The sequence below is a fragment of the Lepidothrix coronata genome, unplaced genomic scaffold (genome assembly GCF_001604755.1).
Source record: "Lepidothrix coronata isolate B3197 unplaced genomic scaffold, Lepidothrix_coronata-1.0 Scaffold20, whole genome shotgun sequence".
Classification (NCBI taxonomy): Eukaryota; Metazoa; Chordata; class Aves; order Passeriformes; family Pipridae; genus Lepidothrix; species Lepidothrix coronata.
In genome coordinates, this window is record NW_016690200.1 from 6,803,571 (window position 1) to 6,830,480 (window position 26,910).

At 47.4% G+C, this 26,910-nt stretch overlaps 1 protein-coding gene across 5 annotated transcripts in view; it reads right to left on the bottom strand.

The window, feature by feature from the left end:
• PLXNA4 (plexin A4) overlaps positions 1-26,910 on the bottom strand; it is a 449,429-nt gene that overhangs the window by 43,957 nt on the left and 378,562 nt on the right. For 4 of the 5 annotated variants that reach the window (XM_017807798.1, XM_017807799.1, XM_017807801.1 and 1 more), the window contains 9 exons: positions 24,237-24,388; positions 23,493-23,610; positions 18,596-18,732; positions 16,808-16,975; positions 11,099-11,192; positions 10,041-10,280; positions 8,948-9,094; positions 3,042-3,276; positions 2,497-2,639 (listed from right to left, as the gene is read on the bottom strand). In XM_017807798.1, coding sequence (XP_017663287.1) covers positions 2,497-2,639; positions 3,042-3,276; positions 8,948-9,094; positions 10,041-10,280; positions 11,099-11,192; positions 16,808-16,975; positions 18,596-18,732; positions 23,493-23,610; positions 24,237-24,388 — 1,434 coding nt within the window. Of the gene's footprint in view, positions 1-2,496; positions 2,640-3,041; positions 3,277-8,947; positions 9,095-10,040; positions 10,281-11,098; positions 11,193-16,807; positions 16,976-18,595; positions 18,733-23,492; positions 23,611-24,236; positions 24,389-26,432; positions 26,723-26,910 lie in introns of those variants that run through there. The other variant, XM_017807802.1, reaches the window with a different exon arrangement.

The window sequence follows — 26,910 nt, forward strand, 5'->3', positions numbered from 1 at the left end:
GCCACACTCGGGCTCCTCTTCAGCTCCCTGCCCAGCCCAACTCCCAGCTCCCTTCCTGCCTGGCTGCTCTCCAGCCCCTCTGGCCCAGCCTGCAGCTGCAGGGGCTTCTGGTGGCCAAAGGGCAGGACCCGGCCCTTGGCCTTGGGGAACCTCAGCATGGTGGTCCGTGGTGGGCTTCACCCTTCCTGGTCCTTCTGACTCTAGAAAAAAATGGAGCCTAAATAGGGAACCCCAAACTCATTCCTCCATGTTGCTGAAGCTGTTCCAGTTCTTGAAGAAAAACCTTCCCTGGAAGCTGGATGGTTTCACCAAAGAGCAACACATGTCGCTGAGACATGGATGTATTAATAACCAACCAAATTTGGCACTTTAATACAGAATAAGTTGGCATGTTTAAACAACCAACTAATGCAGGCCCCTTATAGAGTCATTATTTTAATTCAGGAAATTAGAGTTCTTAACTCTTTTTGCATACAGCAAATAAATTACTTCCTAAATAGCTTGAGACAACCAACCAACCAACCAACAAACCACTACCACCCATCCTGCCAATAATTATTTCTAACTCACTTGCTTGAACATTTAATATTGTCTATCCTCGGGTTATTATGGAGAATTAAATAAAAAATAACAAGAAAAGTATTTTGTGCTGCATCTGGAAGCAGTTAATTAGCAAATGAACTGGAAATAAGTGAGACCTTCTCACTGCAGGATCTTTTGCAATAAATAGCAACTCCTTGGTGCTCCAGAGAAGGGAGCAGAATGGGAGCTGCCTTCGTGTTGGTACCAAAGATGTTGACTCTGAAAGAGCTGCTGAAGCTTTACAGAGGATTAAGGAAAAAAAATAATGAATGGAATGAAAGGAAGGAGAGATCAAAGGTGGTGAATTGAAACATTAGCTCTGTGTGTATGTACAGAGGGGAGCATCCATGCTAAGACCTCTGTAGGGGTCAGATGCTATTCTGTGATCAGCTGTCTGGGGTTAATGAATGTAGGGATTGAAATTGGCTGTGGGGATAATGAAAGTATTTGTGTGTGTGGACACACATGTGAGAGGGAGATTCAGCACCCCTTGTTTCTCCTGCCCATTTATTGAAGCTGCTGAGTTACTTGTCCTGAGGGAAAGCAGCTTGAGACCACTTACCTGCACCCCACAATTAAATGTGTGCTGTAGTGAATGTGTAACTCAGCCTCCCACCCAGTCCCACAAGTCCTCCTTGCTGACAGATCAGGTTTTCTAATGGTTCTCTCCACACAGTTCAATGAATTTTGGCTCTTCCGAGTGGAAGGAGCAAAGACGAGCAGGGACCTCTGATTACACAGCCAGCCAAGCACAGGACTGCCTGTGCCAGCTCCTGCCTCTCCTTCCTGCCAACTAACCCCAGTCTTGGCCTCCAGCAATCTCACCAGCCCCTCTGAAGATCAGAACCTGCCAAAGACTTTGCAGAGAGCTGAGCCAACAACCTCCCTGGCCTTGGCCATGGTGTAGCTCCTGATTCTCTGGCCCAGGTATTCCCAGAGAAGAGCCTGTCCATCTGCCAGAGCCTGATGCAGAGATTTTAGGCTGGCAGAACTCACCTGGGCTCCCATCAAGCTCTCTGTCACCACTGAGGTCACACAGGCTGTGTGGAGACCCCAACAGTGGTGGGCACTGTCTCACTGAACTCCCACCTTAATTGTTCAGAGAGTCGGGGTGGAGGAGGAAGGTGTGGGCAAAGCATTGACAGAGAGATGCTGCAAACCACAGAGTGCAGCAAAGGTGAACCTCCTTCAGTGGCAGGAGGTTATTTTTATAGGGGTTGCCACAAAAATACTGGCCTCTTGGTAGTGTGAGGGTCATACAAAGCTGGAGTGACACTGGGAAGTGCCCTGCTCTGTCACACAACTTCTTTTCCTTGCCCCTACACAGCAGTAACTAATTAATCCAGTCTAAAAATCAAGCCACAGCAGGGTGAAAACCAAGGAGAAGCTTAATAGAGTAGGCCTAATGCACACAGATTTGTGAGAGTCTTTCAGATAAGTGAGGGATCAAAGAGAATTTAACAGGTAACAAGTGACAGGATGAGAGGAAATGGCCTCAGGTTGGGCCAGGGAATGTTTAGATTGGATATTGGAAAAATTTCTTCACTATAAGGCTCGTCAAGTATTGGAACAAGCTGCCCGTGGAAGTGGTGGAGTGACTATCCCTGGAGGAATTTAAAAGATGTAGATGTGGCACTTTGGGACATGAGTTAGGGTGGAACTGGCAGTGCTGGATTAATGGTGGGACTCAATGATCTTAGAGGGCTTTTCCAACCTTAACAATTCTATGATCTGAGTCAGCAGCCACCATCTCCCCCTTTCCATATGGATTTTTAATGAGGTGCAGTTTTGTCCCTGGTAGCACACAACATTGGAAGCCACAATGTCCCCACCACACCCCACCACACCCCTGTCACTGAGGACCAAACAGGGAGGAATGAGAGGATTCAGAAGCAGCAGGTGTTGGTTTCTTACCTCCAGATCCCTCAGAACTGGGTGATCTTCAATGCCAGGGAAAAGCACCCTCATGGTGTAGGTTCTGTAATCCAGGAAAGGGATCCCAGCTCCATCCAGGTCACTGGTCAGCTCGTGGATATCTGTCTGCAGCTCTGCAAAGGCTGGCAGAAAAAAAGGAACAACTCAGGTAGCAGTGACAACCCAGACCCCCCTCCCCATGATGGGAAAGGCTCTCACACTCACATGCATGAGACTAAGGTACAAGTGGAGAAGCAACATGTGGAGAGGAAAAAGAAGGTGGACAAGAGCAGTGGCACCTTTCCTACACCACAGCCTTTCCCCAGAGACATGTGCCAGGGATTTCTCTGGACTGTGAGTTAGCAAATGCAGTTAGGACAGGCTGGAGGAAGGCTGAGCTCAGGGAAAACATGCAAAGTCAGATTAGACCCAGGCTTGAAGGCTCAACGCTCTTTTTGCTTGTGCTGTTTTGGCTCAAATCTTTGTGGCTGGATGTCTCTCTTCTACCAACACTGACACTGTGCCAGCTGCCCTCCTCATCCTACCTTCTTTGCACTCCAGAGCCACCCTGGACTCCAGGTTGTCCATCTGCATCTGCAGGCGCTTGAGGGTGAGGTCGCTCTCCCGGGATTTGCGCTTGTAGGCGATGAGCACGGCCACGATGAAGATGATGAGCAGCCCACCAGCCACGGCAATGCTGACAATGGCTGGCAGGCTCAGAGGGCTGTCTGGAGAGATGTAGACCATCCCTGGGGAGAACTCCATCCCTCCTACACGAGCCTAGAGGGAAAGCAGGAAAGGGTTGCGTTGAAACTGTCAGGGGAGCAGGGACATGGAGGAACTCCATCACCTCCTTGGCTTAGGCCAAAGGATGAGCTCTAGTCTCCCAAGCCAAAAAGGGAAGTGTTTGGATAGAGAACAGCTTAAAAACACCTGAAATGCCACATAGAATCACTTCTGTTGACAGAGTGACCATGAACCCAACCAACAAATGACTTGTGGTGGGACAAGTCAGCAGTCTCAATTTCCTGCCTCGGTATCAGTTCAGACTTCATTCTGTGCTTTCCATTCCTTGTCCTGAACACTGTGTTTTGCTGGGCACTGATGTCACTTAGTCCCAAAATACACACTCGTGGTTATGGTTTGGGGCATCGCACCCCACAATGGGATGGGGGACACCTGACCCAGTCAGTACAGTGGGACTGCAGAAATCAGTCACTGTTTTCTTTTGACTCTTCCATGTGGGAGCCCAAACCCACCTTTCAGCAAAAGGAAGCTCAGTAAATCTGAATCACAAACCTTGGAAAACAAGGCTGACAAACATCTCGTGATTCAAGAAGTTTGGACCCTTGTCCAGAGACCTGTTAATGTGTAACCCGGAGATATAAACCTGGCTCCAAGAAGAATTAAGAAAGGACTTTTTGAGATGATTGTTAAAACCATGTCTAAACCCCTGTAATCCCTCTATCCCCCATGTAATCCTACTTGAAGAAAAATTAACTATTTGGAAATCGCAGTAAAAACTTGTGTAACTCCCCAGTTAACATAGGTTGTCCCCTTCATTAACATGTCCAGCCCCAGATACCTTTAAAATAGTGTTCTCGTGTTCAATAAAGTATTCCAGTTCCCCCATACTGGAATCGTATCTGGCTTTTATTTTTCAGACCACCACTCTTCCATCAGATAAAGGTGTATCAGGAAGCCTCTGAGACAGTAAGAAGAAGCCTACAAAGACCACAAAGCCTGGCCCATGCCCCTTTCTCAGCCACACATTGGCATGGTACAGATGCTCACCAGTGGGACAGGAAGTTGAGCACAGCTTTTTGTTCTCCATGCACTTCCAGGGATTCCCAGAGCTTCTGCCAGCCTCTGGAAGGAGCTGCTGTGTGAGGACCTTTCTTTTAACAACCAGCAAGAAACCCTGCAAGCATTCCTGCTGCAAGGCCAACAAAATGTTCTGCTGGAGCAGGTCTGTTAGGAGTCCATTTTTACAACAGGAACACCACTCCCAGCAGTAATCCCACAGGATCCTGCTTGCTCAGGGCTACTACAAGGTTGTTCAAAGCTATTTGTAGAGTAGACTAACTTTGAGTGACGGGGGAAAAGCTCTGCTGAGCAGCCTGAAATATAAAAGAAGGCTTGTAGGGCTGTGCTGTGGCTGGGGAACGCTGGTTATAGATCAGCAGAAAGATGGGAGGTGCCCTGCTGTCGTGGGCTTGAAGGATTGTGATGTGGTGATGAGCCCCATCACTCACCCCAGAGGAGCTTTGTCACTGAGAGACACAGTTGGACCTGCACAAAGTGCAAAATCTTGCTGCCAGGTAGAAATGCAGTCAAGACCCCAAGGCTGAGTGTTTCCCACTCCCATTGCAACTGGGACCATTGTAGCACACACTTAAACTATTTTCTTCCTCTTTTATGAGGAGGATCCCTCACGTTTCCAGCTCCCACAGCAGCTGGAGAAAACACCTCCCACATCCCAGCCTGGTGTCCAGCCTTGTCCTTCATCCCCCTGGCTCTCAGCTCATTAGTCTGTCTCCAGTCTGCCTGTGCACACATTGATCCCAGGCCTCCCATGGCTCAGCTCAGGCACCTGCTCAGGTTTCCCCTCTGGGTTGCAGGAGGAAGGATCTGGTCCAAGGATGAAGGGTTGGAGCCAGAAGAGACTATGGAGCAGAGTCATGAATTAATAAAGAGTTTTCCAGCTGTTCACCACCACAGTCCTTTCTGGGGACATGAATCTCTGCGACCCCACCATCTCCTAGAAATTATTCCAGTCCCAGATGCAACCTCAGAGAAGATACTGGTTTTGCTCTACCACCAGGTGTAGGCTGCTCCTTACTGGGTCCTGGCCAAAGACACACAGCAACAACCCTTATGTCATGGACAGGACAAAAGTGAATGTCTGAAAATACCTAATTTCCATCCACAAGGTCCTCTCATACCCTTTTTTGGACGGGCTTTAGAAGGATAACAATGTCCACAGTGAGAAATGAAACCAACCCCAAATTTATCTGCCCAGGTAATAAAGTTGGCCATTCCTGCAGTATGACACTGATGACTTGTAGAGCATCTTCAGAGGCCAAAGAACAACCCATGTTGGTTGAGGAGGCAGCAGTGGCCAGTTTTCCCATTTATTTCAAGATCCAAGGCCCAACTCACTTATAAAACCTGCACAAGGCAGAGGTTTGGGATTGGTATGTGACACACTACCCAACTCACATCCTGATCCATGCACTGAAAGCTCTTCCCTTTTACTGTAGACCACTGTTCCAAATCCTCCCTCCTAAAGCTTGCACAGTTTCCTTCCTGTCACAGTGGATCAGTAAATGGATTTATTCCATTTCATTTTCTCTTTCCAACAGTGGCCCTTTTCCTCCAAGCCCTGCAGTTAGACGAGTCTATTCAAGGAGTATCAGACTAAAATCAAACAGGCCCGTCCCAAACCCCAGTGCAGGTCTGTCCTCAAAGCTCAGAGAACAGCCCATCTCCATGGGTGGGATTTCTCTCTCCAAATATTCCACATGCACATCTGAGTTAGACATTCCAGCACGATTTCAGAGTCAATAAAGAGAAAAAGCACTTTTAGGATGTGATTTATGTGAGCTGCTTTTGACACCTCCTTTGACATCAGGATGAGATGTTTGATTCAGTGGAAGTTCCCATTTCTCTCCATTAACTAGGAGAGGATTTAGACTCCTAAAGGCAGGTGTCTAACAAAGTGTGTTCCTCTCCAAAGGTGATTTCAACACTGTGAAGGTCTCACAGTCCACAAGTAAAACTGCCTTGATGTGAGAGAAACTGAGTCTTGAAGGAGAAAGCCTAAGAAGCTGCAATATTATTTTGAGAATTTAAAAGAAAAAGAGGCAAATATATAGATATAGCCCTACTTTATTTCTTGGGCCACCAAGTGGTTCTAGAGGAAGCTGTTTATGCCTTCCAGAAGACTGAACATGAACCCTTCATGTTACCAAGCACCAATTTGGCCACCTGTTAAGCCTATTAATCATGAATTTATTCTAAAGGGCACTATGGCAAACATCAGTTTTCTCCAACAAAGTCTTAGGGATCACCTGTAGCAGTTCAGGAGCTCCTCTTGTGCAAAACTTGCCTGTGGTGGTGTCTTTCCTGGTGCACGTTTGTCCTGGCCCAGTGGAAGTGAGTAATTTAAGATAAGAGGAAATGTGCCCTGAACTTCAGTTGCTGCATTTGACCATCTCTCCATCCACTACAGAAGGAGTCCAGTGTGAATTTCTGGATATAAGCACCTGAATTAGATACCAGGAATCCTTTAGATGTATCCCACAGCTTCACTGCAGACCTTCTCCAGCATAGTTTGAGCAGGGGAGCAGGGACATGGTGAGACTCTTGAGGATGGTCCTGTGCAGGGGTTAGAGCTGGACTCAATGATCCTTGTGGGTCCCTTCCAACTGGGCATATTCTGTGATTCTGTGATGGGTCTTCCTCATGTTTCTTTCTTTTCCTTGGAAAAAACTTGCCTCTGAGTTTTAGTCCCTTTTTTTTTTTTTTTAACCATTGCTCAAGGCTTTTTATTCCTTTCCTATTTTTTTTTTCAAATACTTAACTCTGTCATTGTACAAAAGACAGCTGAACCAGATCAAAAGCGTGTTGACATCAATGTGTGTCATTGTCACTGCTCCTTCCCTTAGTAATCATCTCTGTGTTGTCGTGGTTGATTCACTCCCATGGCCCCCTCTCAGATCTTGGCCATCTCACTTTGCAAGGAGGGGTTTGTTCAACGATCTCCTCAAGGTCACCCAGCAAATCATTGGCAGAAACAGGAGGAGGACCTGGGAGAGCTGCCTGTCCATTATCCTGACCATCAAAAGATGTTCAAATGAAACACAGCGATACATTTTGTACCAGCCCCAACAACAAGAGATGCTGTGCCGTGCTGGAGGGGGCATTTCCCAGCCCAGCTGCCCCCTGTTAAGCTCCAGATGCAAAGTCCATCCTTGAGCAATGGCCTCCATCACAGGTGACCTTCTGCCTTTTGTTCCCAGCCCAGATGCTGTCAAAGTGTTGCTTCTCTGTTGGCAGTTGAATAAAATCTGTAACTTGCCCTAAAATTGATGCTCATTAACAGGCTTCAATGCCACCACCTTCCCATGTTTCCAGCATCCTCAAAAAGGGGTTATTTTTTAATCTTTTGCTTCACTTAAACTGTCCCAAGCTGCAGGATCAGGGGAGTCTTCCCAACTGGTACAGCCTGACCAGATGTTCATCCTCCCTGATCCCCAGGGATTTATTTATTGCTCACCTGACTTGGAGTTCTCTCTCTCTAGGCTTAGCTTTGCCCACCTCTGATTGACCATATGTTTAATTATATCTATGAAAACGACAGGGGACATCCTTTGCCACGTTCCAAAGCTTTGGTGTTCACACAGAGAAAATCTCTCACTTCATTATTGCTCTTCTTGGAGCGCCTTGATGTGCTTTGCAATGAAACCAGAGTCATGGGATATTTGCATGGCTGGAAAGGATTATTCCCTCTATTTTCCAGATGACAAACTTTGGCACAGAGAAGTGAAGTAGCCAGTGTGAGGTCTCCCAGCAGCACAAGACCCAAAATAATCATCATAAACTAAAAGTTCCCAGAAAACTCTCTTTCTAAAGAGCCATACAGCGTGTCTCCATCATCTATGGGTCTCACTGCACTGAAATAAATAAATATGTCACAGGTGCAGCTTTGGGAGGGCAACAGAGAGGTGGAAAAAAAGTCATTCATGAGGGATAAGTAACACTGATGTCACTTGTCAGCTTTTGTTGTTTCTACCCACAGCCTGGTCCAGCTCCAGCGAGTTTGCTGATGTGCTGTTTATCAAGCAACAGCATCAAGGAATGCAAATCACTGAGAGGAAAGTAAAGAAGGAGTAAATAAACCAGTTGTGAGAGGAGGAGGAGCTCCATCTGATGTAATCACTAGGTCCATTCTTCACAGGTTCCAGGAAGGATGTGCAGGAGTAAACTAAGTTTTATAGATGTCAAAACTTCAAAGTCCAGTCACACTGTCATCCATATCCTGCATTTTTTTTCTTTCCTACATTAAGGCAAATTTTAGCCACCAGCATGTCAGTAATTGGTGGGGAATGTGCTGAATTTAACAAAGTATGTCATGCAGGAACATGTTACATGTATGATCTCAGATGAGCATCATAGTTCATGAGGAAACAGAAGAGGGGCAAACTTTCCTAAAGGTTTTTGTTTATGAAAGGTTCCTCACTGTCCACAAAGATCCCTGGGTCACTCTTCTACTCTTCTACTTCTCCGAGTTACCCTTGAAGGGGATATTATATCAAAAAAGGACCTTGATGTTTCTGGGAAGGCAAATGGTGATGCAACCCCTCAGAGATCCCTCCCAGCTCTTCAGCATTGCTGTGCCCTCCCAAGCCACCCAGAGAGTAGAGACTGAGGCTCAAGCACCACTTACCATCACCTTGTGCCTTCCAATGAGGTTTGGGGACTCACAGAGCAGCTGCACATCTGACACAGTCACTGCACAGGGTTTCTCCCCAACCAGAACGGTGTAGTTCAGCTTGGCATTCCCTCCTGCCACTGGTGGGATCAGGTTTTTGCCCTGGACAGAGAGGAATATCACCCCACAAAATCAAATAAACACCAGCAAAAAGTTTTCTTTCCCCCTGTAGTTCATTCCTAGGACACAAGTTTTGACATTGCACTTCATAGCTGTGGCTGCCCCATCCCTGGAAGTGTCCAAGGCCAGGTTGGACAGGGCTTGGAGCAACCTGGGATAGTGGAAGGTGTCACTGCCCATGGCAGGGGGTGGAACAAGATGATCTTTAAGGTCCCTTCCAACCCAAACCATTCTGTGGTTGTTATGACATTTGTAGTTCACCATTTGCTGACACAGAGAGGAAAAGCCAAATTAGGAAGTCAACATGAATGGCTAAAGACTCAAATCAGGCACAACAGCCTGTCCTGCTCCCTTCTCTCTGGAACTGAATTAGAAATGTTGCATCTAAGTCTTGCACGATCAAGTGCTCACTAAACATAGTCAGGCAAGGAAGACAGACCCCCCTCCAAACATGTAAGAAGCACAATCATTTCTTTGCATATGCACCACGTAAAAGAGCTGATACAGAAATGTTCCATCGTAAAATCCCTCCTCTGTATTGCTGTGCAGATTATAGAAATGACAGAGGGCTGGTTTGGGTTTAAACAGGGGTGAGAGGAAGGTCTTGCAATCCCAAAAAAGAAATAGAGTTGGGTATTTAATTGTCAGCCCTGTTGCAATCATAGAAACTGCTCTCTGGTGAGCAGCAGTTGGTACCAATTTGGGCTGCACATGGATAGTTCCAGCAGGAGTTAATATTTCTTGGTTATGGGTATTGGCAGTGGTTGGTGTTTGCAGATTGTGGCTGATATGATGCAGTGTGGTAGGGGCAAGGAATGGAGGAAGTTTTTGGGATGCCACCATGGTTTGTGGGGTGCTGGCAGGCACAGAGAGGCAACAGGCAACGTGTGTTTGTCCTTCCCCATCCAGGCCTTGGTCCCCATCTCACCTTCAGGATGATGGGACTTCCTGGCTTCAGCTCCAGGATCCCCGAGGGGTTGAAAACCTCGAAGATGGGGTTGGGGTAGTAGGTGAAGTTGGTTTTGTTGAGGATCAGCAGGGACTGCACGTTGTCAAGGATGAAGCCAAACTCCTCCGGGCGCTCGGCGAGCTCCGACTGGTGATTGGGGTCCACAGCCAGGGCTGGGGCCTGGCAGGTCATCTCTGTGCTGTTCTGCACCTCACAGTTCTGGGGAAAGAAACCCAACACGAGCAGTGTTTGTGGAAAACGTCCCTCCTGGTGGGCAGATGCCACCCAGATGCTACCCTACCCACTGCTGGGGGACAGGGAGGAGCAGAACTTTTTGGTTATTGTGAGGACCGATTTTGGTTATTATGGTGCTCCTCTGCTTCAAAACATTCCCCATCACGAAATCAAGGCTGGGAAGGGATTAGGAACACTCTGCTGGGGCAGGTGTGTGGAGCAGTTTGCCCTTCAATTGGGCATCCTGTGCCTCTTGATGGAGCTCGGCCTCTGGGGTTGCCAGTGTCAGCATCTTTCCCTAACTTCATTTCCTTCTGGAAATATGAATTTCTTCTTTTTTTTTTTTTTTTCCGCATGGACTAGTCAGTCTCTCTGTGTCACCACAATTAGATCTCTGGGCATCACTCCAAAAGTGCCTGTTGTGCTCAAGATTCCAGTTTGAACATCAGATTACCTGAAATGAATCCCAGAAAGCTGGAGAGGGGAAGAGATAAGGGTAGGAGACCCTGAAGTTTGGTTCCAGCCCTGCCAAAAACTTCCTTTTTTTGTGTGTGTTTGAGAAATGAGCAACAGATTGTGACAGGTGTTTTACCCTGACTAAAGGCCTAAGAATTAGATGCCCAGTTGTCCTTTACACCCCTCTCATTCCCCTCTTTGGTCCTATACTCCTTCAGGGACGAGGTAATGTTCTGGAAGCAAGTCATGCCCTCTTTTTGGGATGCAATTCCAAGCTGCAGAGCTGTTAGCCAGCCCCTAACACCACCATGGCCATGTCCCCTCCCCAGCCCAGCAGCCACACTCACGTTGACGTGCTCCTTCCCACCGTGCTTCGCCCGGATCTGAGGGTTCTGGATGAGATCCAGGTGAGTTCCCCACACTGCAATGGGTGTGTTGCCACTAGAGAAGGAAGGGAAGAAAATAAAGAACCCAGCCAGTAGATATCAGGACTGATCACACCGAAAATGTGTGATCTGTGTTTGTAAATGCTGGTTGCAGAGTATGTGACCACATCTCGCAGTGCCACGGGGAGGGAAGGAAGAACAAAACAAACAAATGATTTTTCATTCATTCATAAGGAGAGAAATAACTAAAAACACAAGTTTGCTAAAGCTGTCACATCAGGCAGAATCTGGATGTTTTTCATTGCGAGGACTCAGCAATCACAAGAGTTGATAATGGGAGGAAAGGTGGAGATTTAACAGGGTCTCCTCAGAAGGGTCCATGGGCTGTATCTCCTGTATCACTTCAGTCAGTCCCAGAATACCCTGAGTTGGAAATGAGCCACAAGGATCATCAAAGTCCAGTTCCTGGCCCTGCCCAGGACACCCCAACAATCCCACCACGTGTCTGAGAGCATTGTCCAATGCTCCTTGAGCTCTGGCAGCCTTAAGACCATGACCATTTCCCTGGGGAGCCTGTTTAGTGCCCAACCCAAAAAGCCCTTATAGATACTGTCCCATGCAAGCAGCTCTTGAGGATTCAATGCTACCTGGTTGAGGTCTGTAGACCCATCTTGCATATTAAACCTGCCATAAAACTTCACCCTGAACAAGAAAATGCCACCTCACTGAACAATTTCTGGTGCTGCTGAGGAGCCCAGTCCTGCAGCATCTACAAAAAACCACGCCAAAGTCTTCAGCCTTGGTGTGCAGAAGGCTTTGCCTTGGTGACCCAGGCAGATCAGCTCTGCCACGTGTGTTGGATCCAACATATGACACAGAGATTTCCTGTTGCTGCATCCCTTTGCTCAAAGACCAGTTTCCCGAGAAAGCCAATCCGTCCAAATCACAACCTACAAGTCTCTGGGAGATTTTCTCCATTTTCTAACAGCTCCCTCAGCCCAGATGAGATGGGGAGATGCAAATGGAGTTCATTCCCTGCAATCACTGTCACCAGAAGGAAAGAGCTTTCAGAAACACCCTTCTCTCCTTTCCCTGCCTATTCCAGCTGCAGCCAGTGCTGCTGCTGATTGTGGGACTTCAGGGAGCAGGGGAGAGGGAGGAAGGAAACTGCAAAGGACCATTCCCAGGCTTCAGTAGGGTTGGCTTTGAACCCCATGTTAAGGGGAAGAGTTCACCACAGGCAGCTTTGGCCATCCCAAATTGGAGCAGCCTTGCTCTACAAGGGTGAGCTCTCCCTTTGCTCCATGTGGTGGGGGCAACATGATGCAAGGCCTGGAAGGGGAAGAGTTATCCAAGAAAGCAAAAGCTGCAGCTGTCAGAGCTCCCACAGCCAGGACAGGATGAGGAAATGTCCTCAGCAGACAGGCCCATCTCTGAGGGCTTCCCAGGGTGAGGAGTGCTCTCATCAGATTCAGCACCTGCCTCTATAACTCCCCTTGGAAACTGTCCAGGATGCAATTTATTTCCTTCTGAGAATGGAAGAAATCGAGGGGATTGTGAAAAGAAAGCTCAGAATCCCTTTCCTGCCTCCAGGTAAACCTACACATACAGGAAAGGTGGAACACCTGCATTATGAATGAGGGAACACCAGAGAATAAACACGCTGTGAGGAAGGAGCCAACAGATCTCCCCCATTCCTGACCTTTGTTTTCCATTTTCCTCATTTATCTTCCATTAATAATCAGATGGGGAGGCAGGAATGAATGCAAACAGACCTCTCTGCTCACAGAAGAGCTCTCAGGTTTTGGTGAGCTGGGCACAGATAGTTGGGACTGAGCTTCAGCCCCTCCAGCTGCACCCATATGGATAAACCAAAGAGTTTTGGTTTATCCCAAGAGAACTGGCACAATCATATCCTTCAGCAGCTGCTCCTGTGGCCCTTCTCTGAAAGGTTCTCCATGCTCTTTCATTCAAGTAATGTCTGAACTGGCCCATGTTTAGGACAACATTTGAGTTTTTACAGACTATCTCAAATTCTTGCTCTCTGAAAATGTCAGCTCTGATGGGAAATTCCTAATGGGAAATTTTATGGAGCAAACCCACGTTTTACCATTTCCGTGAGATCTGTTTGGATGGTTGAGCTTTCTTGAAATCTTTTCTGAAGTCATACAGCTACTTACAAGAGACTTTCCCCATTCTGCCTTACAGAAGAAATACCCTCTCCCCCAAATTCACAGTAAATATTCCTGATAACCCCCAGAGAAATATCAGGGAGAACTTGCCCACCTAAAACCATAAACAAAGTTTATTGATTACTTTGTTCTTTCTCCACTGTCCTGGTTCTTCTGGATTTTTGGCTGTGAGCCTTTACAACAATAATTATTATTATTATTATATTATTATCATCGCCATTATTAACCCTTGCTGATTCAAACTAGAAGGGATTTTGAATCTTTACTCAGCCAAAAGTTTTACACGTTCCAGACCTACCCAATGTGTGCACATACACAGAGACACGTGATAAATAAAATCCCTTTATTTAATCAACCAAGTCTGTGCACACAGTTTTAAACCCATGTGTTAAAAATTCTCTGTTTGGTTTGGAAACTGAGCTTGCAGGCTCAGACCACAGGTATTAAACACAGCCACAGCACAGGACCAGAGAGAGAGAAAAAAGAAGAGGTGATGAAGACACAAAATCACCTCCAAACCCACTCTGGCCTGAAAATGAAGTAAATAAAACTGTTCCTTGCCCTGAAAACCACCAGACACTTTTGTGCCTGCAGCTGAATGTCCAGTCAAAGCCAACTCTTGACCAGGTCAGATCAGAGCCTGGAGACCTGGTGCTGCCCAGCAAAATGACAGAGGTGCCAAAAGCTTTTTGAGTTTAACTCTTTATTGCCCCCAAAGTCCTGGGTGTAATTTTCTGTCTGCAGACTTAGGTAATTGCTGGACGTAACTCAAATGAAACCCAGATCAAAAGTATTAATGGAGCCTCATAAAATTCTATTTACCTGCCAGCCCGGTGTGACTCCTTGTTTTTTTGGCTATAGGAGTAAATCAGCAGTAATCTTTTCTTTATCATCTTGGAAAATGTCTCTTGAAAAGGTTTTAAGTCAGGCTTGGTACAAGCAATCACTGATTTTGCAAAGCTGGTTTAGTAGCAATCATCTGTCCCTCAGAACAGCTCAGCCCCAAAGCCAGGAGTGATGGATCAGAGGAGCACAGTGGATTTGCTGTAATAAATCATCCCACATAACAAATACACTGAGCAACAGTCTCCACATCCAAATGTCTTGCCTAACTTAGTTCTTGCTTCAGTCTCGGGGCTGGAGTTGGCTGTGCTTTCATCCAGCTCTGTGTGCTGTGCTCACACTAATGCTCGTCCCCATCACGACCTGCTGGATGGAGCTCCACAGTTACAGGGCTTAGAACTGCCCCTGACACCCTGAACATCCTGGATATTCCACCTGCTCCCTCTGCACCCTCCTCCAAGGTTATGCACCTTTGGAATGACTCAAAAGTGCACAAGAAAGAGGATGAGATTGGGTAGGTCTGGATAAAATCAGGCTCCTGTCATTGCTCAATAGATCCTTTCTGATTTCAGGCACTGAAGAAAGCAAAGGGTAGAGGTTGTGCCTGAAGGTGTTTCCTCCCTGGAAGTGTTCAAATCATCCCTGGAAGTGTTTGAAAGCTGTGTGGGTGTGTCATTTGGGAACACAGTTTAGTGGTGAACACTAAATGTTAATGATTGGACTCAAAGATCTTAGAAATCTTTTCCAATATTAATGGAAAAGATTCATGAATGAAGAGACAAGTGGAATCCCAGTCATCCATCCTGGAAGCTACACACCCCCAAATAGCTCCTAAACAAGCAACTCATCTTAATTTCCTTTATCCTGGGTGTTGGGATGGGAGATCCAGTTCATCAGGACACAGAGTCCCTCCAGTCTGGGCAAAGCTTTGCCAGAGCACCTGAAACACCTTCTTGGCTGCTTCTTCATGTCTTACTGGAATTTTCAGCAGAGAAAACAAGGATCAAAAAGCTTCTGAACCTCTCACCTCCCAGGCCTGAGGCCAGACTGAGGAAGGTCCCCATGCTGAAGCTTTCCTGGGGATATTAGGGAATTCACTCTCCTAAGTGTCAATCGTCAATCTTACACCTTTTAAGCAGCACTGAACTCACTTTAATAAGGAAAGGAGTAAAGTGATTTCCCGTTTCACTGATAACCTGGACTCTGCCTGAAAATAAAAACCCCAAAAGGAAAATCCCAACACTAAACCTTCAAGCCCAAAGTGTAAAGACTCAATCTGGCTAAATCAGTGAATTCCCTCACGGTAATTAAAGGCACTAATTGATTTGTGAAAACATCTTTGGGATGGGAGCTGAACTGGGGGGGATTTACAAGCCCTTCTCCTAATCCCCAGATACTCCAATCAGTCCAGTTTGACAGGGGAGCAGAGAGCTGTGGGTGAATGAGGGAAGACTGAGATTCCTTATTTTGTATCTTTTCAAGGCAATATCAGTGCATTTAGTGACCAATTTCTCCTTTCCTGAGACCATTCCTGCAGGCTTCTGAGAGTGTTTGTGTATCACTTTGATGCCTTCCACACCCAGGGCAAGTGCTGCTCTCAGACACATTTGTGTGAACCCTCTGAATTCACCAAAGCAGCATCAGTGGGGTGAGGAGAAAAAGGGATCCCTAACGAGGAGGAAGCTGTTGGAGAGGGCAGGGAACAGGATTCCTTTTGTGTTTCATCTCAGGACAGAGCCCTGGGGCTTTCAGGTGTGATGGCCACACCAGCAGTGCTTAGTCCTAAGGCATCAAATCCATGAAGGCTGAGGGAAATGTAGGAATTGCAAACCCATGGAGGCTGAGGGAAATGTAGGAATTGCAAGTCCATGGATGCTGTGGGAAAAGTAGGAATTCTTGCTTTCAAACCCAAGGGAGATTCACTTCTCTAAGCCCAGTTATGACATTTAAGCCTGGGTTTAAGGGATCAATGACTGCTCCTGCTGCCATGAAAAGCTGTGGGTTCATCCCAATGGGGCCTGAAACACAGACATTACCACAAGCACCAGGAATTGCAGCTTTTAGGGGTACAACTGTGTAGTTTAACCAGCCCCAGTGGCCTGTAAACTTCACTCAGGGAACATCCTGGTGCTGGAGATAGACCCTGAGCTGCAGAAAAGAGGGAGAAGGCTTCAGCTCTAAGTTGGAGACCTGCTACACCCATGTTAAAGCATGGAGTCTCCAAGGATTCTGCTGAGCATTAGCAGCTGGATTTTGCTGCATTAAACCAGGAGGTTTTGTTCTGATAGTGAAGGCAGGGTGGAGGATCATTTAGTTTGGACTATGCAGAGTTTGTTTTGACAAAAGACCCTTATCCTGCGAATCCCTCACTGGGACCTGTGGAAATTTTGCCCCAGGGTACCCACTGAGCAACCAAGGTGTTACTACCACACACGATGCACTGTTGGACTTCTTGTCTTCTCAGGAGGCAAAGTCACCAGCCCTCATTGTTTGGGCTCTGGGAAGCAGCTCTACACAAATTCTTAGTGAACAGAACTCTTGGAAAGCAGTTTTCTGCACCAAGGACCAGTATTATCACGGCAGTGCTGCACTGGAAACCATGGGGGGTGGCAGGGGGTTCCCATGGGATGCTCACCTGAAGATGCTCCACTCAGGCTCGATCCTCAGGATGGTTGGATCCTCCACATATTCATAGTGCAGCTCCTGATGTATCTTGGCCTTGTCCACTCTCACAGACACCTTCACCTTCTCAAAGCCCTCATAGGAGGCAGTGGTGTTACAGACAATGTGCTTGGTGGATCTCCTGGGAGAAGAAGCAAGTAAATATAAACCAACAGCAAAACAAATGGTGTCAAAAAGAGCCCAACTACTCATTCTTGTGTCCTGTGACCTAAAGCTGTGCACTGTGAAGTGGTGAAAGTCACTGCTCCAGGAATATGGTGTGAACCGTTTATCTGAGGAAGTGACATTGTGTTGCCTTTTCACTAGTTTAAGTAAAACCACAAGAGCCATCATTTCTCAGGGCTCAGAGTGAAAACTGAACCCCAAGGGAAGTCCAAGCCAGGCCTGTCTACAGAAGTATTTCTCTGTGATTAAATATTTGATGGGTGTTTCCTTCCTGCCTGTAGACAGATGCAGCAGCAGCTCATAAAAGGGGTGTTTGCACCTCAGCCTTCCAGCCTGGGATCATAAAGTTTACCTTGCATTAGGACTGTAAGCCTTGTTTAAGTGCACTTTGTAGCATGCCTGGGACATTTGGAAAGTGCTAATACAGTGGGGAGCATTTTATGATTATACTCAAAGAGGATTCTGCATAAACTTTTCCTTTTGGGCTGGGCTCAAAACCAGCTCCAGGTCTGAATTTTGCAGGAGCCCTTTCCTTACACAGTGAGCCAAAAATCCAGGCTCCAAACACCCTCAGTCTCCCCAGTCCTGTGATTTGTGATGCAGCCTCATCTTCCACTCCTAGAAAGGGGGTACAAGTCACCTTCAGTGGCTGGACCTCCGTGTGCTCCCCAAATTCCCCTGAAAGACAATGTTCAGTCCTTCCTAAAATTCTCCAGTCTCTTCAATAGGCATCTCTGAGCAGCTGTGGTTCCCACTTGGCATTTTAAATCACAAGCTGTGACTTCAGCCTCCCGAATTATAGATGCTGAATCACACCAGAGTCATGACAGGCAGCTAAAGAGGATCCCCACAGCCAGGAGAGGGAAGAGCATTGCCCCAGGGTAGCGCTCCCAGGTCTCCTGTGAATGAGCCCTTGCTCTGCCAAGGACATGTTGGGAGAAATGTGCCAACTTCATCTTCAGCCTCCACCAACACTGGCAGCAAAATGTGTGGCACTGGGTAGTTTTGAGCTGCAGGAGCCCCTGGGAATGGGATTCAGACTCATTCTCACAGGGATCAGGGAACATTCAGCAGGTAACACTGACATTAAGCTTCTCTGAACTGCAGTTGAACAGGAGCCAACCCAGAACTAAAACATTGCAAATCATCCATTTCTTAGCACTACAGGACTATTCTGGGATAAAAGGGAGGTGGTTTAACGCTCAGAACTGATGTTGTCAGATTTTCTTTGTCACCTCTCCTAAAGCAGGGACACGAAAATGAATCTTTTAAACGACGTACTCCCGGCGCAAGTAGCAAAGCGCGGGACCGTGGAGAATTGTAGTGAGATTTGACAAGAGGCCACGGGAAAAAGCACATCAAATACCAATCAAAACAATGAAATAAATCCTATTCTCTCTCCCCAAAGCATGCTCAGTAAGGCTGTGCGTGGTGCAGAATGCACAAGTCCCATTGCTGCACAGACACGGCCACAGGCAAAGGAGGCACTTGAGGGACAGGTTGCAGAAGCCTCTTGGCTGTAATTGCTCACATCTTTCACACCCAGGCAGGAACGGGAGCAAGGACTCATCTGTACCTGTAGAAGAGGCAGGGCTGTCTCCCAAAGGTCACCATGACATTGCTGCCAGCGTTGAGGTTGTTGCCTGTGATTGTCACCTGGGTGCCACCCGACACTGGTCCCCGCTTGGGCTTGAGGTCAGAGAGAGTCAGAGTCTGTGAAGGCAAGGGGTGGTGTTGAAAAGACAGCAGAGGAGCAGAGGTACCTGGCCTCTCTTGTTTCAGTTAATCATGTGGTACATGATTTCAGAAGATGACCATGCCTTCTGGCCAATAGAGGACACCAGTCCTATCACAGACATCCTGTTTGAATGCCAGGTGGGGTGGGATGAGTTCACACCTTACCCCAGTCTGTTCTCCTCACCTCTGCAAAATCAGACCTGCCCTTGTACCCACTCAGAAATACTCTGCTTCCAAAGGTAATTCCATGCCTGGAGCAGCTGGAGCCTCGATCTCCCTTCTCCACTGCTTGTTTGACACAGCTTGGGTGTCTTTTTGCCATCATGCAACCACCAGCTCTGCGAGATAACTTGAACTGCTTGTTTGGATCTTAATGGAAAATCTCCACTTCCAAAATTTGGAGCTCACAAGGGGGAAAAATGATTTGGTTTGAAAAGATCACTCAACCCTATTGATCTGAGAATCACAGAATCACAGAGTGGTTTGGGTTGGGTTGGAAGAGACTTTAAAGACCATCCAGTTCTACCCCCTGCCATGGGCAAGGACAACTCCCACTATCCCAGGTTGCTCCAAGCCCCGTCCAACCTGGTCTTGAACACTTCCAGGGATCCAGGGGCAGCCACAGCTTCTCTGGGCAATCCGTGCCAGGGCCTCATCACCCTCACAGCCAAGAATTCTTTCCCAATATCCCATCTAACCCTGCCCTCCTTCACTTTAAAGCCATTCCCCCTTGTTCTATCACTCCAGGCCCTTGTCCAAAGTCCCTCTCCAGCTCTCGTGGAGCCCCTTTAGGTACTGGAAGGGGCTCTAAGGTCTCCCCAGAGCCTTCTCTTCTCCAGGTGAACACCCCCAAGGAGAGAACAGAACCTGCTGTAGGGTTCCACAGATGTCTGTAACCTCCCCCTGCACTCACAGGATTTTTCCCTGGGAGGAAGGAGAGCTGTGCTTCAGCAGAGAATCTGAGCTTGTTTCTTGCTTCTCCCACATACCCACACATGACCCCTGATCTTTCTTTTCTTCTTCTCAGATTTGGATGCTGAGACAGCCCAGTCCTGCAGGAGTGTTGTGCACTGGCACAGCATGGCCTTGCTCAGGTTGAGTGTCCCCTGAAATGCCACAGCCACAAAAACCAGCACTGCCCACATGAACACCCTTTTCTCTGCTGCCTTTCAGAGCTTCTTTTCCAGGCATAACACAGTGCTGTGTTAATATATCAAAAAGGGCCACAATTCCTTTAGAGGCCCCAAATCTCAAACCTCTTTTTCTCACCATCCTGCCCTCCCTTCTTCCAAGAATCAAGATAAAATACTTGCACTCTGAAGGCACAGATCACCCTGTTACCACAATGCAGAGAGGAGACATCAATTTTCAGGGAAAAATTTGGAGTTACAGTTTATTCTTTCATTTGCATTTTAATAGAAAAACTTTCCATTCAGTCCCAAGTGAAAAGCTACTATATGCATTTAAATGAAGATTATTTCTTTCCCCCTCTCTTTAAGAATGATGACACAAGTGCTTGAAGCTCTCAGCTCCTCTGAACGAGCAGGTACATCACGCAGCCACCTTATTGAGCTTTGGAGACCATTAATCCATGTTTATAAAACCACCTGACACACACCAGAGCTCCCACTTTCACACACAGAGAGCCTTCTCTGTTCCCGTCCCCCCCTGGTTAATCATTTTGAAAAACAGCGGCCAGATTTCCATTTTGCTTCTGTTCGAAATGCAGCTCTTGGAGGAAGGGCAGAACATGAAAACCAGACACACAGCTCTGTAGAAGGATCTGTTGTCAGAGCTGGGCGCTTCTCCTGTTTAAACTCGAGGGTTTAGAAGCTGTTTTTATACTTAGAATCACAGAATTATTAAGGGTAAAAATGACCCCAAAGATCATCGAGTCCAAATGTCAAGCCAGCACTGCCAACTGCCCACCACTAAACCACACCTCTAGGCACCACATCCACGTGTTTCTTTAATGCTTCCATGGACAATGGCTCCACCACTTCCCTGGGCGGCCTTGACACCCCTTTCCATGAAGAAACTTTCCCTAATATCCAGCTTAAATCTCATCTGGAACGACAGGCTGGGAATGGCCAACTTGGTGCCCAAAACCCACACAAGAGCACTGCAATAGTATATGATTCACAAACCACAGAGGAACATTTAAGTTAAAGACCCAAAATCCTTGTCCTGTCCCTGGAAGGGTTTCCTGCCCTCTCCTCAGAGGTGGATAAACCAGCCAAGCCCTTTTGAGGATCCTCACCAGCAACACTCCTTGGCAAAGCGTTGCTGTGTCGCGGGCCAAGCTTACAAATGGGTTTGTGGCTGAGCTTTCAAAGTTTTGATAAACCATTAATTATTCACAGTGGCCTTCATAAATATTGCAAAGCGTGTTCACAGTACAGCTCAGCCTCCAGACTATTCACCATTTCCTTGCTGGTGAAAGGTGATGAAGAATGCAAGCTTTGGCTCTCTAAAGGCTGAAGTGGACAGTGACAATGAGGGAAATCGGACAGGAAATCTGCACCTTTCTAGGATTTTGCCAACTTTCCTCAGCTCCCCAACTTTATGCTTTCCTCCAGCATCTCCTCCACACAGGCTGTCCACCATCAGAGCTGTGTCTGATGACCTCATGGTGCATGTCAAGACCTTGATTCCCACTTCATTCCTCCTGGGGACAAGGGTGGAGCAAGATGTGACTCACACAAGGGTTTCCTTCTTATAGATTCAACAACAGCAGCAAGAGAAAGATGGAAGAGATGCTCTCCTAGGACCAGGATTTAGGAGCAGAAGAAATGCAATCAGAGTATCCCACATCACCTGCACTGAGACACAATATTCTCATCTAAACCCAGAATAAAGGTAAATTTGCGTCAGCACCTGAATTGAAAAGTGAAGATAATTTATTTTTTTTTTATGGAAAGACTGTGGCAATAATCACAGCAGGAAAATGAATAACTTTGAAAAAAAAATTTCATTTAGATCATCATAAATTTAATTTCAGCTTTGTTTCCCTTTTGGCTTATTGTAGTCTCTAATGCAATGTGCAGTCTTCGATCACAGACAAATTTAAAACAAACCAACAGCCTTTTGAATTTAAACGTTCTCATTAGAAATGTGGAGAAGAACTGTTGTGGCACCACTAAATGAAGGTGCCTCTTTGTTAAAACACTGAAATTAAATACTCTGATGAGCTCAAAACACGATGTCTTCCAATTCTTGCAGGAGAGGGGGAGGCTTATTGGCCAAATTTGGGCAAGTTTTGCCTCAAAAGCAATTTTCCAGAGGATTTACTGTGAGTCAGAAAGCCACATTTATCTCCCTTCCTTGCTTTTCAAACATCTTCCTTCCCTTCAAGCTGCCAAGGATGCCAAGGCACGTTGAGATGCCCTCCTGGCAGGAGCATCCAAGGAAGCCAAAAAACACAGCTCCTGATGTGAAAACACCAGACACAGGAGAGGGAATATGATGGGCAGGTTGGAGACCCTCTGTTTTTTGGGGATTTTTCTTGGTCTGACACAAAGCTACCGAGGTGTTGAGCAGTGAAAGCCCTGCTGACTCCGAGCTCCTGCACGGCTGGGAATGCTGGCAGTGGAAAAGCTGTCACAGATGGACACGGATGATCAAAACCAGACAGTAATTCCAAGAGTGGCAAAGGTGACACGCTGAAGTGTAATGTCCTGGAAAGAGCCCTTCTGTCTGCCTGGCAGGGGCTTTGTCCCGTGGTGTTTCTCTGCCCCCACCCCGGTAACACCTGAGTGACATCGGAAAACGCGGAGAATGGAGAAATGCCCGTGGCTCGAGGGGGAAACCTGAGACATTTGCATTCATTACAAGTCCCTTTACCATCAAAAAAAAATGCTCAGGCATGTGAATAATTACAGAAAAGTCCCATTCCCTTGCAGGAGTCAAGAGCTTTTGATGGGAACAAAGAGACCCTCTCATGTCAAGCCCGCACAGATCTGCACAGATCAAGGCCAGGCAACGCTTGCATGTCCCCAGCAAGGGGCCTTAGAGGAATAATCAGGTCTCTTGGACAAGGAACATCATCAGAAAGGAGAAAAAAAAAAAAACAAGTCAAGTGTACAACATGTGTTTGTGCTTGAACTGAAGTCTGAGCTTGCAGGTGTCCACCGTTTCATCGTGGAGCATCCGAAACAGTTGCACACTTGCACTGAGCCCCAGTCACATCCTACAGCTCCCCAGCAGCCTAATCTGGACGTGTCCTGATCCCAGGGCTGCTGGGATGGATGGGATGAAGAAACCCCTGGGGGAATCCAAGAGTGAGGAGGAAGAAACCCCACCATGAACATCACACTCCTGCTGAAGACTCAGAAGTAATGACTAGTGGTAACCCCCAAGTTTCTTCTGGAGGACACTGGTTTTTTTCCATTTTCTTCTTTTTTTCCTCCTTCTTTTTTTCCCCCTTTGTTCTTTCCTGTACAGCATTTTTAACTATTAATGAGAATTTTCTGTACTAATTTGGACTGTGGCCGTATGGAACTGTAACTGGACTAATAATCTGGACTATTATTAGATTGTTAAAACTTTAATTAGACAAGCTATTTTTTGCTCAGAACAAGACGTCGAAAGGAAATGGAATGAACAGTTTGGTGCACTCAGAACTGCAGTGAAGAGCTCAGAGGCTCAGTATGATCAAGGACAATGGGTAGATGCAGCAAAGGGGACCAAGGCCTGAGGACCTTCAGGACCAAGGAGAACTTCTTGCAGGAACTTACCATGAAGTAATAGAGCTGTGAAGATCTGGCCATGAACTCTGGTTTGCACTCAGCCACACAGATTTCCACAAATCCAGCATGCTGGCTGGGCTTGGCCTCCCCCATCTCACACACTATCCTGTGGAGAAAACACAAACCAGAAGCAAAGTTCGAGGGGTGGTTTGATGGTGTGGGTAAGATGGAATTGGAAAAAATGAGCCCAGAGTGCTGGGGAATGGACTGTAGACTTAACCCACCCTGTCTAATCCAGAATCCAAACTGTGGACTAGGTTGTGCTTTAGAAAGTGGGGGGCTTTGGCTGTTGGCACTTGGTGGGACACACGCTTTGGTGTGTAAATCTATACAGTTTCACTCAAATATACTGAGAAATTCTAGGCTGAGGTTTGACCCTGTGAGTCCCTCTGTCCTCCAGCTGTGCATGGTGGAGGCAGCTGTAAGGTTAATGATCACTCCTGCTCAGAGTGATCTCAGGATTGCTGCGGCCCAAACTGGAACTAAACACCCCTGTGGTGTCTGCTTTGTGAAAAACAGAGGGTAACTTCATGGCATAAGTCATGAGAATCATCTAAACATGCAATCCAAATCAGTAATAAATGGATTATCAGCTCCTCAGCTGCATGTGGGGAACGGCAGCTTCCACTCCTCAGCTCCCAAGTTGAGTGGAATGGACTCCTTGGAAGGTCCTACAGGGATGACTGTCATTAGGTGTGCAGAGGCCCACTGTCTGCCACACACCCCACTTACTGCTCTGCAGGGATGTACCCTTCCACCAGAGGTTTGCACTCCACGCCGGCCACTTTGACGTGGGACGCGATGTCCCGGAACTCCAGCCCCAGGTTCTCCCCACGGATCGTCACCTTGGTCCCTCCCTCGCGAGGGCCTGTCACTGGGTTGATCTGTGAACAAGCCAAGAACAAGGAAAATAATCAAACCACTTCTGTAAATCACAGAAGCACAGAAGCAAAGACCAATGAGATCATCAAGTCCAACCTGTGACCCAACACCACCCTGTCACCCAGCCCGTGGCACTGATGCCACATCCAGTCTCACCTTAAACACCTCCAGGGACAGTGACTCCACCCCTCCCTGGGCAGCCCATTCCAATGGCTGAGCACTCTCTTTGTGAAGAATTTCTTACTGGTGGCCAACCTAAACCTCCCCTGGCACAGCTCAAGGCTGTGCCCTCTTGTCCTACTGCTGGTTCCCTGAAGCAGAGCCTGACCCCCCCTGGCTCTCTCCTGGCAGGGAGTTGCAGAGAGTGAGGAGGTCTCCCCTGAGCCTCCTCCTCTCCAGGCTGAGCCCCCCCAGCTCCCTCAGCCTCTCCTCATAGGACTTGTGCTCCAGTCCCTTCCCCAGCCTCGCTGCTCTTCTCTGCCCCTGCTCCAGCCCCTCCAGGGCCTTCCTGAGCTCAGGGCCCAGAGCTGGACACAGCACTCCAGGGGTGGCCTCCCCAGCGCCCAGCCCAGGGGCACAAGCCCTGCCCTGCTCCTGCTGCCACACTCTTCCTCAGCCAGCCCAGCAGCCATTGGCCCTCTTGACCAGCTGGGCACACCTGGCTCCTCTTCAGCTTCCTGTCAATCAAAACCCCCAGGTCCCAGAATCCTCTCAGGTGAAAGAAGAGCCAATATCAGGTCTTTTTGTGACCACTAGAGACACTCATAAACACTGCACAACTGAGGGAACAAACCTACTCCGAATGCCTCACTCAGTCCAGACCCCCTGCAAATATATATCCCACATCCCCCAGCCTCAGAGTATACAAAATTCTGCTCCACATCCCATTTCCTCCCTTTTAACTACTTGCAAAACATCCAGAGATGAGCAGAAGATGTTTTCTAGGTAGGAGAATTGATTTCTGGTGGTGCAGCTGAGCTCTGTACTTTATAGACATGAGCCATGGAAAGGCAGGAGAGGGGCATGGTGGAAAGAAATGGGATAAAGGACGTGGAAAGGACATAAGTGACTTCAGCCAGTCACTTTAAATCCTAAATTCCCAGTCCAAAGCACGTGGAGTTTTTGATGTGTTCTGGAGAACAGGTCATACATCACAAACTCCACTGAAAACGTCCACCTGTAAAACCAGCCAAGACAGAACAGGAACAGGGTGTCAGATTAGGTGTGGAGAGGGTGAGTGGGGACTGAGACAGCAACAGCAATTAGACTGTGCCAACACCTATTTCTGAAAGAGCTCCAGCTTCCCTCGGGGGAATATTTTCCCTCAGGGTGCCATTGGAAGGGCAGGAATGGGAGCATGGACAGATTATTTGTGGAGTGGGAGGCTTCTGATCCCCAACATGAGATAAGCAACTATCCCAACCATCCTGGCTCAGAATGATGTTTGCACCCCAGCTGGCCCTCACCAGCCCCTAGCAGGGTTGGGATCACTGTGTCTTTCTCCATCACCCTTGTCCAGAGCCAGGTGGAATCAGCACAGGAGCTGCCTCCTCGACGTTGGAACAGCACCGAAATCCTGGGGCTGGCCCATAATTATCTCCATTGTGCCCTTCCAATTATTCCCTGTGCCCAAAAGCTCTGCCATGCAACTGGTTACTTGAAAGGGGTTCAAACACTGCTTTGAAAGGGTATTCCCTGCTGCCCGTTCAGGATGCCATGGATGCCATCTGCCAGCCTTGGCAAGGCTCTCTCTGCAGTGAGGGAAGGGGAATTCCCTGTCTGAGGTCTGAGGTCCTACCCACTCTGCCAAGTGGGAATCTGGGCTGGCAGCTACGCCTTTCCCTAGCAGTTGGACTGGCAGGGAAAATCGAGGCACTGGGATAAATAGGGCTGCTCTCCCCCACTTCCCAGCACTGAGTCTGGCACCAGGATCAGTGTAATTCCCATCCAAAGGCCAATTTTTAGAAGGTCCACCTTTAATAAAAAGAGAGACAATCTGGCACCTTTAGGGGATATTTTATTTCGGGATATTTTATTTTAGGATATTATATTTTAGGATATTAATTTTAGGTGCCATGAACCACGTCCTCGATGAGGGTGGCTTTGCTCTGACTTCACAGGGAACCAACAGAGGTTATTAAATTAATAGCACAGATGATCACAGAGCAGTTCTTGGACCCAGAGGGTTCTGTGGCATAGTCACAACCTCTACAGCACAAGATCCCTGCAGCAGTCCCATCTCAGGTCCAAAAAACAGGCAAATACCACTTGAACCAACACAATCAGAGCCCTCAGAGGTTTATTCCTGCTCCAAAAGTCAACAAGATACTGAAGCCCTAAAAAGAAAATAAATAGCACAACATTCATAAACCTGACAGGTGAAAGGATTATTTGGGTTGGCTGGAGATTTGAACTTTGGGTGGTTTGTGGTGATGAGATTGATAGACAAGGAGAAAATAGATAAAAAAAAAGAAGGAAAGGAAGGGAGGAAAAGAAAGGAAGGAAAGGAAGGAAAGGAAGGAAA